Raw genomic sequence first — 19604 nt, forward strand, 5'->3', positions numbered from 1 at the left:
ATTTTTATATCCCATTGACACTTCTGTCCATACTCGCACACTCCCTTTCTCTCACACGTCATGATGCCCCCCTCCTAAATGTATTAATTGATGTTTTTTTATAATGTGATAATGCGCCATTCATCCACCATTTAAATAGCAATGCAGCAGTTGCGCACACACTTGGCTTTTAAAAGGAAAGGGGGATGACACTGATTAATTCATGTTACACACACACCTATGATTAATTAAGACATTAAACACAACACCTTTGCGCTTTGATCCTTACTTATTTAGTATAGTTAGTGGGATGTAAAAAGTGAAAAAATTTGGTAGATAGCAACCCGTCACTCCCTGACTCGTCACATATGGACGTATGGTCAAGTGCCATTGTCATCAGTTTGTAACGCACTGGGGATCCCTATAGCATCATAGTTCAACACAGTGGGGGAAGCCCTGTAGCGTCAGTTTTTGACGATAAAGGTAGGTATATGATATTTAACAGAAAAGACTGAGTTAAGGAGGTGGTTGTGGTGGATGGATGGATCGAGGGCCAGAACCCAGACTTTGAACCAGGAGACAGGGGTTAGTTTCCTGTGTGAAACAAAAAGTCAACATTAAATAGTTTTATTTAGGCAAGTTATGTAAATTGACGTAAGTGACGGTAGTAAACTTACGTGTTAACTGACATACATAGTCATTTTAACCTAAACCATGATCTTTGCCTAACCTTAACCTTGTAGTTTTTGTACCTAAACCTAACCAAACTGCAACGTTTCACAACTTTACGAGCTGTTTCAAAATGGCGATGTTTCGAAACGCTAGCGTTTTATTTTGAAAGTCTAACCCTGGAGCCCTACACGTCAATAAATAACACTAAAGGGGTGCCCAGGTCGTTAAAAGGTGACGGCAAAGGGCCTTGACCAAGCGTCAATATATGATGAGTGGGGAGTGAGAATGTGTTGTAGATAGAATTGTTGTTGTTGTACACAAAAGACAGGCACCACAATTTGATTTTGTGAGCAACATTGCTCCCTGAGAACAGAGAATTTTAAAAATGCACATCTGTGACTGTTGATTTATTAGGATCTAAAACCCATCCACTCGACCTCGTCTAGAAAGTCAAGAAATAAATAATGAATCTCCACACTGAGACAGCAAAAGGACACATGCTCTTTCCAGACAATATACTGCACCCTCAGGGGCTTAGTCTATGACAAGAGAACTGAGGCGATTAGTAGCTGATGTCAGCCCAGGGAATGGACTCCACTGCCCATGGTAGGCTCTTACAAGGCCAAGTGGTCTGAAGTGTACGTGTGTGTGTGTGTGTGTGTGTGTGTGCGTGTATTTGCAGTGGACTTTCAGTCTCTAAACACACACACACACACACACTCACAGACACACACACACAAACACACACTCACAGACACACACACACACACACACTTGAGAGTCCTGAGTGCTTCCATGCTGACAGATGCTAAACTTGTACTTATTCACAGATAATTTGGCAGTGTTAACACACACATACATACCCACACACAGCTGGACTTGACCCCCATTCCGCAGATGTGACACATGGTTGAATAATGGACTCTGCTGCTTGCTGAGATAAATGCTTGATGGTCCACTTACGGCACTGTTATAATGGATGATGGCCTGCCATTTACACACGTACACACATACACACACACACACACACACACATATATATATGTGCGCACAGGTGAACTGGTACATGGGACAAGAATGTTTAAAGAACATTCCATTATTTTCAACCTGGGACTTATTTCCATGGCTCCCGTCCATTTCTGTTGGTTATAATAACATTTTATTCTCCACTTCAATTGATGAGACCCGGGGATGTACTGAGAGTCACAGCTGTATAATGCGGACTATCTTAGTAAGCTGTCAGACAAACAAATCAACAGTTAAATCCACAGTTAAAGCCAAATTATTTTGAGGTAAAAATGAAGGTGAAAACCTTTATCGTTTTGCTGCTTTGTAAAACTACTTGTATTTTTTAACTATAGTAAAATGAGGGAGTAGCTCTTCAAAGTCTTTGGTAATAACTTGACATTTTCCTTTTTAGATACTATAAACTATGGATTTGTATACAGAAAATTATTCAGTACATTGATTTTCAACAGATTTGTATCATAATGACGTAATGACATTGTATTATTTTTTTACAAAATTCACCTGCCCAAATTTACAATTCTAAGCAAATTGTTTATCCATATAAATATGAGACAAAAATAAACTGATATTGTTCTTTAAAGTGTTCATACATAAAGAAACTATTAACATAGCAAAACATTATATTAGATAAATATGCTCATCTTCAGCAACATAACCTGACTATGGAAATTTACTAAGACTTTAATAGATAAGAAATCTTCCTTCCACAGATAACTAACAACATGCTCTACAGTTAGTGCGTGTGTGTGTGTGTGTCAACATTTGCACATCTGTGTTCTACCCATCCCATCGATTGAATTGGCTGTAATGAGGTGCTAATAAGCCACACTGGGAGCACGTATGTGTAACATCTTTCAGTAAAGGGCCTCATATACACGTTTGTGTGTTTGTGTACATATGTGACTGTATACATGCCAGCCTGTGGGTGAACTTCAGTGTGTAGATGACAGATTGTCGGCCTGCATGCATGTGTGGATGAGAGAGAAAATGTGTGTTGTTATGTGAGATATTTTTATCCAACTCACTCTTTAGGGAAAGGAACAGTAGTCTTTCATGACACACTATTCATATATATAGGTATGATAAACTATGTGCGTGTGTGTGTGTGTGTGTGTGTGTGTGTGTGTGTTGACTAGGTGGTGGCCATTTTATAAACTTTTTTTCCAGTTTTTTATTTCCCATTATGAACATGTTTGCATGTGAATTAAGGTTACTGTATTAAGTTGTATATGGCATTACTTTAGTTTTATTGTATTAAAACTATTATTAAATGTACAATATTGTATATTTGACATTTGAACATTTTTATCAAATAAGTTTCATAGTTTAATGTGATTCAACATGATTGGATGATGTCCAACTTGCTGTGTCTTTCCAAAAGCTTTTAAAAGCCCTTGCTATTATTTCTTCCTGAAAATTATCCTGGTTCCTACTGAAACAGGATGATTGAGCATCACATTAGACACTTGCAGCAGGGGCTTTCAGAAAGTGGCAAAGCCACCATGAATTGTTGACACCTCCATAACTTGGCCACTGATGGAAAGATCCACCAAATGCGCTTGACGTTTGAGTCCACTGTTACTATTTTGGCTCGAAATAATGCAGATCGGTGCAGGAGCTGCATTTGAACAGGCAATAGGCTTATAATTACATTTATTTAAAGTAAACATATGATGGATTTCAGGTTTGATTGGATACTCTGTCAGATTTTCCACTTTTTCCATATCACACTTACTTTAACTTCACCCTGCACACTGTGTGCACCAATGTTCACTTGAGGCAGAACTGTGACAGTCGGTGTCTTAGATTGGATGTTCTCCAGGATCTGCCTGCTACATGAAAAATTGAATAGCAAATATTTGTTAATAGGTTTATGCCATTTGAGCTGAAGTAATTTGTACTCATCTCATCTCCTAATTGCAAACACTTGTGAGCAGTGTAGTGTTTAATTATAAACCAGGAGAGGTGCTCGTTCTAGACATCTGCACCAAGCATCAGGTACAGTACAGCAGATGACTTTTGGTTAGGGTGATATGGTCACACATTTCAATACTGTGCATCCTTGAAGTAAATTTGTTGGTGTCTGTTTCTGATAAATATGTCCCAACGCATAAACTGGAAAAAGATATATATAAATTCTCAGCCTGTCTTTACGCCAAGTGCCCCTAACTGGAATGTGCACCGAAACTGAGATCCAGATATGAACATTAAAGTCATGCCCGCGTGGAGATATACATATAAACACACGTAAAACAAACCAATAAATACAAATACATTATCATCATAATCCTGACAGATGCATCACCACCTCTCTTACATGAACCTTATCTCTTACTCTGTCTGTCTCTCTCACTCACTCGTACACACACACACACATACACACACCTGGTGGAGTGTTTTTTCTACACTGTATTAATATTTACGACCAGTTTTAACGGCTGTGGCTTTTACAGCTGGGTTCTCAGCGCTCTACACTTTATTAATATCATAAGGACAGTGTCAGCAGAGCCCTAAAAGAAGTTATGAGTATATCAGAATGTGTGTGTGTGTGTCTGTGTGTGAGTGTGTGTGTGTGTTTATATGTTTAGGTATGTTTTTTTTTTGTTTTTTTTTTTAGTTATAGTGAATAGTGGGTGTGTTGTGTCTGTGCGCACATGTGTCAAGTTGTGTGAAGTGAGGAGATATGTATGATAGGTGTATGTGTATGTAAAGGCTATTTAAATGAAACAGCAGTGAGTGAAAGAATACGTATCAGCTTTCTTTCTCCTTTTTTTCCTTTCATTCCTTTTGGTTTTACATTTATTCTTTTAGATAGAGGGATAGGTAGCTGAATGCAGTCTGTAGTATGTCTGTGAAGGTTCTCAGTCATTCAGGTCATAGTTATCCAGCAAAGGTCACAGGTGGTTCTAACGACCGTGACGACTGTCGTTACCACAGCCAGGAGCACTAACAAACCAGTGGTAGCGACAATCCTGGCTAACGATCTCACAGAGGTTTAATAGCCGAGTTTCCCCCTCCAGTCAGTCAGAACTTAAGAGGTCTCTTGGATGAGGGACGAAACGTCTTCTAGTTTTTCTTCAACCAAGTCCAGTTGCCCTTGACCTCAACCTTCGTTGGACAGTCTGTAGTAGCACCCCCTACCATGCAATTTACTTTCTCAAATACATTCTGCGGATATCTAAAATAATTCCTAATAATAATATGTATTGCATTTTCTCTGAATTAGCCCTTTAAATCAAATCCAGTGTAAAACTATTGTGGCCTTGTAATCCTCACAGCAACACCACACACTCTTCATCTAACTGAAGAATCATCTCTGCTTCCATTTGTTCCTCTGCCAAACTTCCATTTTCTATTTTTGCTCTTTTCTATCATTCCTGCTCCCATATCTATCTATCTATCAACCAGTCTGTTGGTGGTGGAGGCATCAGATGTGCATCTTTTGTTTATATTTTTATTTGTTTTTGCTTTATTGTTTTCCCTACAGACTTTTAAAAAATTCAGGTTAAACTAATACAAACATTTTAGGCTGACTGGCCTGTTGGTCATCTGTGAGGTCGTGAGAACATAGACAGTGAAATATCCATGTGTCCTGGGTAGATCAAGTTGATCCAGTGTTCCATGTCACACAATTGCATTCACTATGTTAAGTACAAACAGTCATCAGTAACAGAGATGCCGTCTCCAAAGTTAGGCAGCTCTAAAGCTACATGGGTTTTAGTTTAAATGTTAATCTTAATCTATTTATATAAGTTTTATGTTTGGTGCTGTAAATGCATCTAATGTACATTTTTTCAAATTTAGCATGTACTTTTGTCTACTATGATGCATAAAATAACATTATTCTTTTTGAACTACAATGGATTACTTTCCACCACCCAAAACTGAGGGGGTTTGAGATGGATATCTGCTGTACTATCATTGTACAGTGGATGAATTCATGGTTTCTCACTTGAAGATGGTCCAAAAACAAACCTTGTTACCTAAGCTAAATTATATTTTAGCAGATTTTGAATTTTCATTTTATACCATATATTTAAAACCACTAATAGTGTTAGTATTATTCTCCTCATTATAAATAATACCAATCATACAACTATTACCAGCTATTGTTCAATGTAGTGTGTGATAAATCATTAGCATGGGCACAAGTGTGAATGATAGATGAATTCTGTATAATGTCTATGTTTTCATCTCTCAAAAGTTAACAGGCCAGTCTCTTGAGAAAAAGTATTTTGGGGTAGTGAAATTATGATTTCACCAGCCATATAGCGCCTTATTACCTCTAATTTATTTGATTGATGACTGACCATGTCAAAGCTGATTTACAGAGGAGTGTTTGGGATAAGTTTTGCTAGAGACGAGCGTAAAATTCTTCATAGATGGTCTGATGAGCCTTCAAATGGCCTATCTTCTTGTAAAGATAAAGTAAACTAAATAGAGACAACATATTGGCCTGACAGGCAGCAGAGAAAAATTCAGCAAATGGCCGGACAACTAAATCGACATACTGTCAAACTGTCAGATTGGCAGGCAACTATGTAGCATCTGTAAAAGCTTTACGAAACAAATCCAGAGACACAAAGTTGATAGACAACAAAATATTAATGTTTTTGTTTAAGGACAAACAAACAGACGAGCCAGCAGCAGTTAGATAGACAGATTGTACAGGTAGATAAGAAGACAAATTGAAACAATGGGAAGAAAAACATCAGTTTAAAATGTCAACGAGTTAAAAATAATTTTTCATTCAAACCATGAACTAATCCAATGTGTTTGTCCTTCTTCTGGGTCTTGCTCTGTTGTCATCATCGGCCTCACCTCACCATGCTTCAGAAGACATGCTTATTCCTACTCTTATTACCTGTAAGTAGAGATTTCACATCAGGAATAACTCCTTTCTCAGCCCATTATTTGTTCATTATGACTAGCTTTTGATTTCTGTAAACGTTTTGTCTTTTCCTGTATCCTGTTTGACTTGTATCATATTTAACCCCATAATGAATTGGAGGACATATATTGTTTCTCTCAAAATATTCAAAACTTTAAAGACATCCTGACAGCATGCTGAAAAACAAATGTTCCTCTGGCCACTTTAGAATCCACATTTCACCTGCTTGTTTATTTTACCAGCCAACTAGATGCATTGTACAAAGTTTACAATGTAGGCAAATAAAGCAAAATGTAGGCCATTTGGCAGGCGGCACTAAATCAGAACTCCAAAGGAACATATATTTAGTTAAGTGGAACGAGCTATCACTGTTGTGCTTTTCAGCATTGACACTTTCTGGAGCTTCCAAAAACCTATTTATTCAATTAAATGATCTGTCATGGCTATCATTCACCCTAATATAGTTTCCATACCTGTAATGCTACTCAAATCAGTTTTATAGTCTACAGTCTATAGATTAAATAAGTCATGAAAGTTAATGAAGTAGAGACAACAATCAGACAAGGATTCTGTGTAGAATTTCAAAGTTAGTTGACTTAATGGAAATATCTGGCCACTTTATTAGGGACCCCTGTTCAGTTGCTTGTTAACACAAATTGCTAATCAGCCAATCACGTGGCAGCAACTCAATGCATTTAAGCATGTAGACATAGTCAAGACAACTTGCTGAAGTTCAAACCGAGCATCAGAATGGTGAAGAAAAGGGATTTAAGTGACTTTGAACGTAGCATGGTTGTTGGTGCCGGACTGAGTATTTCAGAAACTGCTGATCTGCAGTGATTTTCACGTACAACCATCTATAGGGTTTACAGAGAATGGTCTGAAAAAGAGAAAATATCCAGAGAGTGGTAGTTGTGTGGAAAAAAAATTCCTTGTTGAGGTCAGAGGAGAATGGGCAGACTGGAAGCAGATGGACAGCAGCAGTAGACGACACCGGGTGCTCCTGTCATCTAAGAACAGGAAACTGAGGCTAAAATTCACCACAAATTGGACAATAGAAGACTGGAAAAATGTTGCCTGGTCTGATGAGTCTTGATTTGAGCTTCAAAATTCAGATGGTAGGGTCAGAATTTGGAGTGAACAACATGAAAGCATGGATCCATCCTGCCTTGTATCAATGGTTCAGGTTGGTGGTGGTGTAACAGTTTGGGGGATATTTTCTTGGCACACTTTGGGCCCCTTAGCACCAACTGAGCATCGTTTAAACGCGACAGCCTACCTGAGTATTGTTGCTGCCCATGTCCATCCCTTTAGCAGAATAATGCACCATATCACAAAGCTCAAATCATCTCAAACTGGTTTCTTAAACGTGATAATGAGTTCACTTTACTCCAGTGCCCTCCACAGTCACTAGATCTCAATCCAATAAAGCACCTTTGGGATGTGGTGGAATGGGAGATTTGCATCATGGATGTGCAGCCGACAATTCTGCTTCAGGGGGTGGTGATGGGACAGTGGATAAGACACATGCTTTTACTGTGAGAAACCCGGGTACAATTCCACATCCAATGTGTCCCTGAGCAAGACACTTAACCTCTAGTTGCTCCAGAGGCATGCATCCTCTGACATATATAGCAATTGTAAGTTGCTTTGGATAAAAGCTAAATGTAATGTAAAACAAAAAGCTGTGTGATGCTAATAATGTCAATACGGACCAAGTCTCACTTTCACTATCACTATTCTGCTTGAAGTTAAATACCCTACTATTAGTTAAATACATTACTCAAGAGCAACTTAGCAGTCGTTTTTAGAAAAGAACAGTGCTAACTGTCAGTTCATACATGCACAAGCACGTACAGATACACACTTCCAAATACACAAAAACACGCACACACCAGCATACCTGCACAAACACATGCGCTCTGTTGCCCCGGGCTCACCTACAGATCCCTGCAGAGAATTTTTAAAAATCCCTGCTTCTCCATCTGTCTTCAAAGCATCTGAAGATTTACTCCAAATCTGCAGCAGAGTCCTAACTGAGTCGAACAGTCATCACATACCAACACTTCTCCTTAAAACAGCCACCCCGAGGCTGTTTGACCCAACCAGAAATGACTTCTTTACAGTGAGAAACTGACAATTAGAAAGACAGCACCCTTCACTGTTGGGGAAAAAATGAATACACACTGCCATTTTTGACTGTCCTTCCAATGTGACTGTGTTACAGACACATATATGCTAACACTAACTCATAAAAAATTTACTGGATATAGTTACTATACACAAACATATATCTTCACATAAGTCCTGCAAATGCACAACTCACACAAACTGCACAGTATACCACACAAGGAATGAACATGTTAAGACATCTGGAACACGTAGCAGTAACACGCAGTGACCCAGACATGCACAAACACCTTTATTTGTAACAATTTAATTTGAGTCCCTCAGAAAGCCTGACCAATATATTGGCATAGCTGGTATTGTAGATTCCAGGGACCTTCATGAAATTTTTTTTTCTTTATTTAACATACAAAGTCATGCAACAAAGTCAGTGATAAAAATAAATTGTTTTTATATTAGAAAATGAATATTGGCTGATATAGTGTATCAAAAATCAGTATTAGCCGCAAAAGTAAATCATTGTTTGTCCTATGGATCCTAATAAAAACAACATTATAGAAAACAAAAAACAGTTAGGTTACAAAGTGCATAAAGTCAGTATTAAACAAAACACTAAAACAATATGAGATACACAGATAAATATCACATAAAACAAGAAATATGTTAATGAAATATGTTAATGTTTTAAAGATCTGATAGAAAAACAAAGCACACATACACAGTTAGCAATTAAGAAATACCAGCTGCACATATGCATGTGCACAGACACACTCACATACAGTCTATACGTACATTTACACACAGCTTTAGCCCAAGGATGTTTACTGTTAAATGAGAGAGGGATTTAAAGTCACAGTCTCCTGTGGTCCTGCAGCGTGTGAGTATTTGTCCTCTCTCTCTCTCTCTCTCTCTCTCTCTCTCTCTCTCTCTCTCTCTCTCTCTCTCTCTCTCTCTCTCTCTCTCTCTCTTTCCTCATCTCTCTGTATCCCTCAATCTCTCCCTCCCTTGCTGGGTCTTCCTCTAAATCCTGTGATACACAGATGAAAGTTAGCTTGGGCTTCGCCTACAGCCCTTTTCTGGAGCTACCACTGTCATCCTGAAGTGAGGGACTGCCTGTTTGACTGCAGTGCAGGATGGGGATAACTCGAGGATATCTAACTGCCAACTGACTGGCTGAAGCTATTCTAGCCATAATACGGGTGTTCTGTCAATCCCGTGACATGAAACAAATGTTGTTTCGTTTGTGTGATTGGATGCCTTAAGGTTGCCCCCGTTGACTCGCCAGATTTCTACAAAACAAAATGCATGCATCACTTTCTAGGAAAAGAACAATATTGGTAACCTATAAATTGTTGTTGCGTGGGCAATCATTTTAGAACTAGTTAGCTAAAATATGGCGGTACATAAATTCCATGTAGCACCATTTCTATAATTAATGGCACAAATGTATTCTGTCACAGAAGTTCTTGGTTAAAGGATGGCCTTCATAAGATACTGTCAAATTAAACAATAGTCACACAGACCTTTATTTTAATAATCAATAACACACATTTAAAACAAATGTTGTTACTTTTACAAAGAAGTAACATAATGGGAAAGTTGGATCAGAGCACGGTACTGCATCCTCTACATTTTCGAAATACTAATGAACTTCAGTAATTAATTTCACATCATCCAACATTTGGGAAATGAACCCTTCAAGTGCTCATGACACGTAATATATCAAATGAGCAACGATTAAAAAGCAGTTCTTTTACTCAAGAGTTCACAAAAAGTACCCTCTGCTTCGCCTCACTCCATTCGTCTCAACTCATGTCTCTCAGTAATAACGTCTCCTCACAAATCCATCAGGAGAAGCTCTCATCTCACTCCCCTAAAAAAAACAACTTATCCACTATGCATCACTCATTATCGACACATCAAACGGCCTGCAATTAACGTCGCCAGGAGCACAAAGTAGTCCATGATTCTTGCCGCAGTCGACACCCGGCGGGGTAACCTTAGTGCTTAATGAACTACCGCCATGACATTCATTAAAAAAGGATTATGTCGTGCTCATTGCCACTTACAATATGCAAGGAATTTGTCATTTACACGAGTCCATTAACGGGATGAATGTGTGATAGGTAGAGGTGTAAAGGAGGGGGAGAATGAGAAGGCCTTCCTCTGCTCGCAAGTCACACATTTCTGTCTGTTGCTTCTTCTTTTACCTTAAACCTGCTTCTCTGCATTCTCTTCCTTTGTCACCTCTTTATCCTGCCTCCTTCTCTATTCCAACCTTCTTTCTCTCCATTCTTTCTCCTAAACTTTTTTCTCTTCACTCTTCTTCTTCTTGTTCGTCTTTCTCTATCCACCTCTTCATCTTTTCCATTTGACTTTCCTTTCTTTGCTCACCTCCTCCTCCTCTTCTCCTGCCCACTTTCTGTCAAAGTGCAGTCAAATAGCCAGGAATAGGCCACTCCAAGCTCCAATCACAAAGGAGGTTTTGAGGCTCCGTTGCCTGTAAATTGGTGTGGAGCAGAAGAAGGTTGAATCTGGGATTGATGGAAGGAAATGATTATGGGAGAAACTTTGCCGCGCCATTCCTCCTTTCCATCTTGCAATTTTCTATCTGTCTCTCCAACGCCTTAATCTCGCACTCCCTCTTGTTTCCGTGGTTGGCTTTTTTCCTCATTTCCTTGCTTATTCTTGAACTGTTTCATTTGTTTTCCTACTTTCTCTTGTTCTATTTTCACCCTCTGTTCTGTTTCTGGCTTTATAAAATCTCTGTGATTTTTCATTACTCTGTCTCTTGGCTGAATTGCTTAAGTACTCAAGGGCAAGTGCAGCTCATCACCTAGACACACTCAAACCCACGCACACACTTATATACAATGATACTGATTTAATTTCATATCTTTGCATATCTCTCTCAGTCCCACACACACATTATTACCAGTATTCTGTGAGCCAGTGGAATGATAGGGATGAAAAGAGATGAAGCAACATTGCTTCGACATCTGACCTCTCGTTTATTGCTTTTGCACCCATATAGGGCTCTGCAAATGCAATGAAACAAAATATGGGGACAGGACACAGTAGTTTCAGTCCTATCTCAGACAAACCAAGGATATTCTTTGTTTATACATCTGAGATTCACCTTATAGAGCAAATAGTTACACTTATCTATTTTTTGTTTGGCCTCATTAGTTTTGGTTTTATTTTTTAAAAATATCAGGGACTATATTTATGTTTATTACTGAAGGCATTCTCTGAGGTGTCAACACTGCAAAATGCTCTGGTTCACTGTAAACTGAGAGATCTTTGTCCTTTTGGGTGTGTGGTCACATAAAATCTGGTTGAAGAACTTTTACTGGATAAGTGCATTTTTGGCACTAATTGGTTAAAACCGATGCAAATTGAACATCACAAGCTTCTGTGTGTCTGTTTAAAGTTCTAACGTATTGATGAGAATTGAATCATGTAAACAAGAACTAAAACAATATTCATCAGTTTTTTTAACTTGTGTTTGACCAGTTGCCTTTTTGCAGTAGATGTCACTTCAAGCAATGTTCTTCATTTTCCTCTCGCTCCTCTCTATCACTGATAATATAAGCTTTTTGACTTGTTGAGAGAAACTGACAAGTCATTGAAGATATTTTTTGGAAGGTATTTTTTGTACGAATTTGTCTTTTGGAGTGACTATGCAGAACGGAGCATAGGCGTGATAGGCAGTTTCGTGATAGGTCACTGAGAAACACTCCCACTCACTGGTCAGTGTGCACCAGTAGCCAAATACAACAGACACGTGTACAAGCACTCACAGGCGAAACACTGAATGTCCAGCACATGCGGTACTTACATAGCCTTCAAGGAGATAAAGTGTTTTCTCACATAAACAGCACACATGCCTGCATTATAGCAAATGCATACACACACATACACACAGCCCACTGTATGCCATTCGTGACTAGATGTCAGACACTTTAACTAAGTTGAAGAATGTGTTGGCGGATTCTGGAGGAGTTTTTTCTGTTGACTTCAGAAAAAGAAGTGTGAAATGATTTTTATATGACTCAACTGAAGATCCATTTTGAAATGATGCATTACTCATACTCATATTAGTGATAGTATCTGTTGTTCATTTGCAAAGCACAGCAGTTACTGATGTGAAAAAACAATGCTTTTACACACTTTAAGAAACTTGGATAATGGGTCACTCTGTTCTGACAGTGCACAATTTTTAGTGTTAACTGGAAAATATATAAAACTTCAAACAAAAATAGTGATATCAAAGCTTATCTTCAATCCCAACCATGAATACAACTAAAACTCCCTTTTGAAATGCTCATTCCTTATTATTAGTAAGATAGAGTTGATCGTTAATGTCCCAGTGGGAGAAGGGTTCAACTTCAGTCCTCCCTCCTGAGGCCCCAGTTCTGAGAGCCAAAATCTGTTTCTGAACATATTTGAGCTGGGAATCCAGTTGCAGAATCTTCACTCATATTAGATCTACAAGCATTTATTTAAAGATTTCTTACGATTTTTGTTGGCAGGGGTACTACAGTGCTGCCGGTAGAGAAATCTCCCATAGATGTGTGTGACACAGTTTACCACATACAGCCTGGGGTGCTCATTAGCCACCAGTGTCTAGCTTTCCAACAAATGCTGTTCTAATAATCTTGTAATGTGTGTTCAGCAACTAACTATATAACTACAATGCCATATGATTTCCATGCTCATTTTCCTGATCAGGACTAATGCAAAATTACATATTGGGGTAAGATGCAAGAGCCTAGCTTTTAAGTACATTCAAAAGCTCTCTGAGTCTAAAAGAAAATAAATACACAATGTAAACCCCTGCAATGACCATCATGGCTACTTGCATATGGATCTACATTTGGGTCAGCTTGCAGGCCTTTTTCACAGTAACCATTGTAATGTCAAATCATACTAGGTCAAGGGGGAAAAATGGTTTACTGTTGGTCAAACATGGCAAAGAATGCTTTTAACATTTGGTCCAGCCCTTTCCCCTGGATCTGTACAACTAAGGTACCAATTGTAATGTTAACATGACCCACAGAGTCACATCCTGTACACACACACAGTCACATGTACAAGTTAGGTGCATAGGGTAGACAAGGTACATGCATGAAAACAATGCATAACTGCATACACAATAGGTTTCCCATATCTCTCTGAATAAACTTAATAGTTATTCAGGATGCATTTAGGTTGTCTGGCATGCAGCAGCTTGTAGCCATGGATGACAGCCCAGAAGTGAATTTTAACAACAAGCCATTAGATGGTAACTCTGACCCTATGTGCAGATATTTGTGGTTGATATGAACTACAGAGTGCAAGTCAATTCATCAGTCACTGACCCTTCATTGAAATTCAAGAAAATGTGGATGGTTTTGCCTTGCAAAGCCTAACTGCACTGACTTTGTTCTTGAACTGTTGCTGTTAGCAGATAGAATATGTATATAATTTATATATGTATTCTATATAATACTATAGAATAGTAGCCCTACTTTTCTTTCCCTTTGTATTGTTTTACAACAATATGGCAAGCCAATCAAGGAATGTGACAGAATGTGTGTTGTTTTTGAAATTTAAGTGAAATTCAGTAGACAGTTAATACTCTGACTTGTAGTTAGTGGTGCATTTCAGACAGAAATGTCTCACTTAACAGTTCCATGGTGCTTTGCTGTGGAGGGTCAGGTAGTGTGCTCATTAAAGAGATACACCAAGTTCAAGAGACTGATCCACCAGTCAATTTACCAGTTAGTGACTGACAAATACATCCAAGGGAATTTGGCCCTGAAGAAGGTCTATATAAATGCTTTAGCTTCAATAGTGCTGTATGTGAGACCATCAGCATTACAAATGAGATGTTTCCTATGAAATATCACACATACGTTATAAAAAGATGATCACAGAAAACACAGGCTTAAGTTGCAGCTAAACAGTGATATATAACCATTATAATTAAAAGAAACTATTACGGGCTATTTTAGGATCAAGTAAAGGAAACCCCACCGTGCCTATTGGCTTTCTTTGGATTTCACTGCATCCCCAGATCAACCCAAAGCTTTAAGGGCGTAATGTTCTTCAAGGTTACATCACACTTTCCAGTCAGCTGGTTTACAAGTGGATCACTGTTCTTTAAATAACATTTCTGTTATCCTTAGTGGGAAAATATCACATATAAAAGGAATTAATTAAGGAACTAATTCCATTGGTCTGCGGGCCTCAGTCAATATTTGTCAAGATGACCAAAAGGCTGGAAAGCCTTTGCTTTGATGATAGTTTAAAGCCTGTGACAAGCTTTGGGGGCCTGTTAATGGCATATCCAGTCTGAAAATGTATACTTTGAATCCAACTGTATATTCTAGGAAATATCCTAGCTGGTCTCCTCATATAGAAATGAAGCATACTCAAGAACAGCACATGAAGTTCAAAAGTTGCACTGCCTTTGACATAATTTCATTCGGTTGAAAGAAGCACTGGTTTCTGTATGCAGTAAACAACAGAATCACACTCACATTAAAATGAGGCTCACTAATTATCACTTCCAGTATGTTCAGGTCCATAGAACAGTTCTGTCTTTTAGAGGTAGTTACATGCAGGAGAGGACATTACAAATCTGGTTCATTGTGGTACTTCAGCAAGCTCTAGTGAATCTACCAGTCGATGTCAGATTGTAATGGCTTGCTGTCATTTCTGCCATCTGGTGTCTCATTGGACCTAAAACTGGAGGTTCAGGTAGGACTCAAAATAGCCAATGGAAAATAGCCAACAGATGGGAGCTATGACATGTGAACAGTGAATGGAAGAAAAAAAGCCCATAAGGATACAACCACACTCAAGGGACATCTCATCAACATTCACTCAACCACATTTACCATTATATACAGACACTGCCCGACATGTTACTGAAGTACTGAATGTCATCCTCTCCCCACTGAAACATGTTGTCTGTCCTGTCTTTACTCTAATTGCTCTGGAGAAAAAATACCCTTTTTTTTTGATTACTAACTCTAAGCCCTTCCAAAAATCAATAAGGGAGTCTCCTTATAAGTTACATGGAATGTGAGTCAATGAAGCATCTTTAACTGTCCAAATCTACTGGATATGCAAAAGTCAGTGCTGTCAGTGGTTTTACAGAACAGCTGACATTGATACTTGGTACCTGATGACAAATTATTTTTAAATTATGTATTTTTAGACACTGTGGTTTAACAGTAGTGTTTTCATTATACAGTCTGACTTTGATTCCACAGTAGGAGGTACTGATGTAAAAGGACTGTCTGAAGAGGGAAATTTTAAAACAACAAGAAGATTTTTCTAATGTCAGACTAGTTATCGAAGGCATCAACAGACTGTTATTGCAAATGACTAACTAGGTAACTTTAGGATACCAACACAGAAATGTTTAAATAAAATCAATTACAAAAAAGTGCTTCTAATTGCTCGTTTCTGTTTACAGATCCGAATGAGGCAGTCTCATTTCTGTGTGCAAGTCACTGCATGTTATAAAGAAACATAATCCTTTTGCGCTTACTGTTTTCACCATAAAGCATCTCCCTAACAGTATTTTTGATTTTGTTTATGTTTGTTTGTATGTGACGTGATGTGTACTGTATATGGGTTTGCACACTGTGTAAAAATACCTGTTTGTATATGTGTTCCTGTATGTGCTTGGGTATGTGCTTTTATGTTTATGCTTTTTTGTGTTTATGTGGTCAAACCACAACAGAAAATTGGCTAAGAAGCAAAAGGAGACTGCCAGCAGTTCCACCCAGCAGAGGGAGATGGGTCCAGTCACCACAGCTGATAAGAGCACCACTAAAGTGAGCACCCTGCACAAAGATGACCCCTTCTCAACCTCCAACCAGGACCTCAATGGATTCAGTAAGTGAAAATCTTTTGTGGTTCTGGCTTGAATGTGTATCCTAAATCAACTGACTACAGCTGTCAGCATGGAGGGCCACTGGGGAACGTACTAATACCAATCTCTAAATATATAACCACGGTAGAAGCCAATGAAACATTGTTTTGCTATTGAAGTAAAATCATTAAAATAAAATGTAAGTAAGATAATTAGTTTTGTCTAATAAATATAGCGGTAAGTTAACTTTTGTTTCACATAGTAAAGTTTCTTTTGCCCATGTCTCTACTCCAATATATGCATATACCATGTCTCTGTGCCATTAATCATTTTGTCAGATTCATTTATTCAAACGTCTCATTTTATAATAAAACTCTCCATATGTTACTCTCCAGCATCAGCAGTGTGTTGGGCTGCTTCACTAGCCTCCATGTTACTTACTGCCTTTATAATCATTTTCAGCTCTGTTCCTAAACCTGTGCCCTGTGATATCTCATACACATACAAGTACATGCATGCATACTGCATTGGATATTTCACATATGAAGCTATGTATATTTTCAACAGCAATCATGAAAGTCAGCCTGCCCACATTTGCGTGTGTGTTGGTTCATACCTTGTGTGTGCATGCACTTGTGTCCACGGTAATTAGAAAGGGCCGCTCAGAAGGGCATTTTTCTCTTGAAAATGTCAGCCTGGCCTTTTGGGAGTGCTTGGCCACTGAAAACCAGGGGTGCTGGAGAGGGACTAAGTAGCAAGCTAATGTCGGCTGTAATTGCCTGCAATCTTTCTCTAACTTTTCATGTTGCAATTCTGAGGTGCAATAATATATTTGCATTAAAAAACACTTAGAAGAGACCAATTTTATCGGGACCTTGGATGTATGATAAAGTTGTGGTATTTAACATTATTTAAGACATAATTATTTGTTTGGGCATTTGCAAACTATACTAGAAAAGTAGCTTGCTTTATTCTAGACCGTGGGTGTTTCATAATCTTCTTGCAGATTACTAAAAATGTTATTCTTATTGTTTTGTTTTGTCACTTTCTGCACTTTTTGTTAGTTTGTTGATTGAGCTCAATGGTAATTACCTGTCTGTTTAAGTTAGTGCCATGAACTTCTCTCTCTCTAACTGTCTGTCTTATCACATGCACATATGAAAAAGAAACAAAGTGCACACACACATATACACAGTCACCGATCCGGGCTCAGTCCTAATGAGACAGAGAAAAATGCTGACACAAGGAATGGGACCCAATAATATTTCCACAGATGGACCCTCACAGAGCAAATAACCTCTTTGTGTTATTGCATTCTCACCCAGTCACCAGTTATCTTCACAGGACATTGCTGTCAAAGCAGATTTCTTTTGGTATGCAGGTACACTCCTCACTGTATTAAAGTTGGGCTTCTTTTTGCTTTGCATTAGCATACAGTGCCAGTACGCATGAGACGAGAGGGATTTTATCACAGAAGAGGAGAAAATATGTTGTGTTTGGAGGTATTAGGAGAGAGGAGGAGGGGGGTGAAGATAAAATTTAAATTATCCGCTGTAGGGAAATTGGGCTATTGTACTAGAAAACAGTAGAGCAAACAGAATTTGAATAAGAATTAGGCAAGAGGGCTGCTACATGGAAAATTTTCACACCAGGAAATTACCATCATATTAATTTTGAAGACATTAGTAAAATTACAAACACTGAATGAGGTCTGTGTCAGCCTTTATACTGCCATTTACTTTTACATTTTATTTGATGGGAAACCTATTTTATGGTAAAGAGTGCTATGTTCTTCCAGAGTAAATTGAGTTGAAGCTTTTGGGATTACTAGTAAACAAATTTATTCAGTTTTAAAAAGCTAAAGTCAAGTTGATCTGTTGGTGACGAGACGGAGCAGAGTATACCGGAAATATATCATTGTATCTGCATATATGTATTAGCCTTCAGTCACTATCTAAGGAAGCGAGACGTGATGGTAAAGCACACTTATAAGCAATGATATATCTGCTTAGCTCAGCTGCTACTCTGTTTTCTATTTTGTTCTGTTGACTTTATTATGACCCACAGTTGCCATTTTGAACTGGCAAAAGCAGTTTGAACAAACCCTGTGATGGATTTGAGTGTGTATGCCTGTATGTCATTTCAACAAATGAGCACAGCTGTCATGTTTTGTGGTTAGGTTGATAACTGCTCATTAGCTGCCATGCTAGCTTACAGAGTATCCTATGGACAGGTGAGAAATTAAAGGAAAACCACAAATAAATCAGTGGAGAACCATAAAAACAAAAATTTCCATTGTTTTGTCCATCCTGAGGTGAGTGGCCTCTTCAAAAATGACAGTGACCCCATCCACATGAGGAGACGTATGGAGCAATGTGTTAGACACCACTCTCCACCGCCGTTATCTAAACACCACCTTTGGGAAAAGAGATTCAGAGACTTGGAAAATTGATGTCATGGAGCACTGAACCTGTTCTGGGGTCTCATAGTGGCCAGACACCTTCCTATATTTGTCACCGATTTGGAATTTGTTTGTTGTTTACACAAATTACTTTTTCCTGTAAAAGGAGTCATCATTCCAGTGGCTGCTGCTTGTCAGGAGCAATTGCACAATGGTCATTTTAAGCTGTTTTATATGACCGACGTGTTAATTTTTTCAAGTGAGTAGAGTCTGTACTAGGCAGTTAACTGCTCTAGAGATGCTAGGCTAGCTTAGCTAGTGCGATAAATACATGTAACATGTTAGTTCTTACACCTGTTTGATTCATAATGTTGATTACTTGGTATCTGGCATATCTGGGCTGCTTGTGTCCAAAAAGGATTGTGATATTTGAGTATTACACGTCCACTGGAAAACACTTATATGTCATCGAGTTCTCAACTATTTATCATGCTCTGTTTCTTGCCATTGGTTCATTCCATTTACTTTGAAAAGTCATTGTTCATACAAGCCACACAACCATGTAGTCCTATGTATTGACAAACATTGAGATTATGTCATGTTTGAGTGCACACTCATTGAGACGGAAAACC

The 19604-nt window shown here is 38.4% G+C and overlaps 1 protein-coding gene across 2 annotated transcripts in view; it reads left to right on the plus strand.

Moving 5' to 3' along the window:
• The window catches only part of ptprt (protein tyrosine phosphatase receptor type T), a 328330-nt gene that overhangs the window by 232541 nt on the left and 76185 nt on the right, over nt 1–19604 (plus strand). For both annotated transcript variants that reach the window (XM_038696881.1, XM_038696882.1), the window contains one exon: nt 16440–16594. In XM_038696881.1, the coding sequence (XP_038552809.1) occupies nt 16440–16594 (155 nt within the window). The remainder of the gene's footprint in view (nt 1–16439; nt 16595–19604) is intronic.

The sequence above is a fragment of the Micropterus salmoides genome, unplaced genomic scaffold (genome assembly GCF_014851395.1).
Source record: "Micropterus salmoides isolate LMB-PRFRI ecotype aquatic unplaced genomic scaffold, ASM1485139v1 Ms_hic_scaffold_4, whole genome shotgun sequence".
NCBI classification, from domain to species: domain Eukaryota; kingdom Metazoa; phylum Chordata; class Actinopteri; order Centrarchiformes; family Centrarchidae; genus Micropterus; species Micropterus salmoides.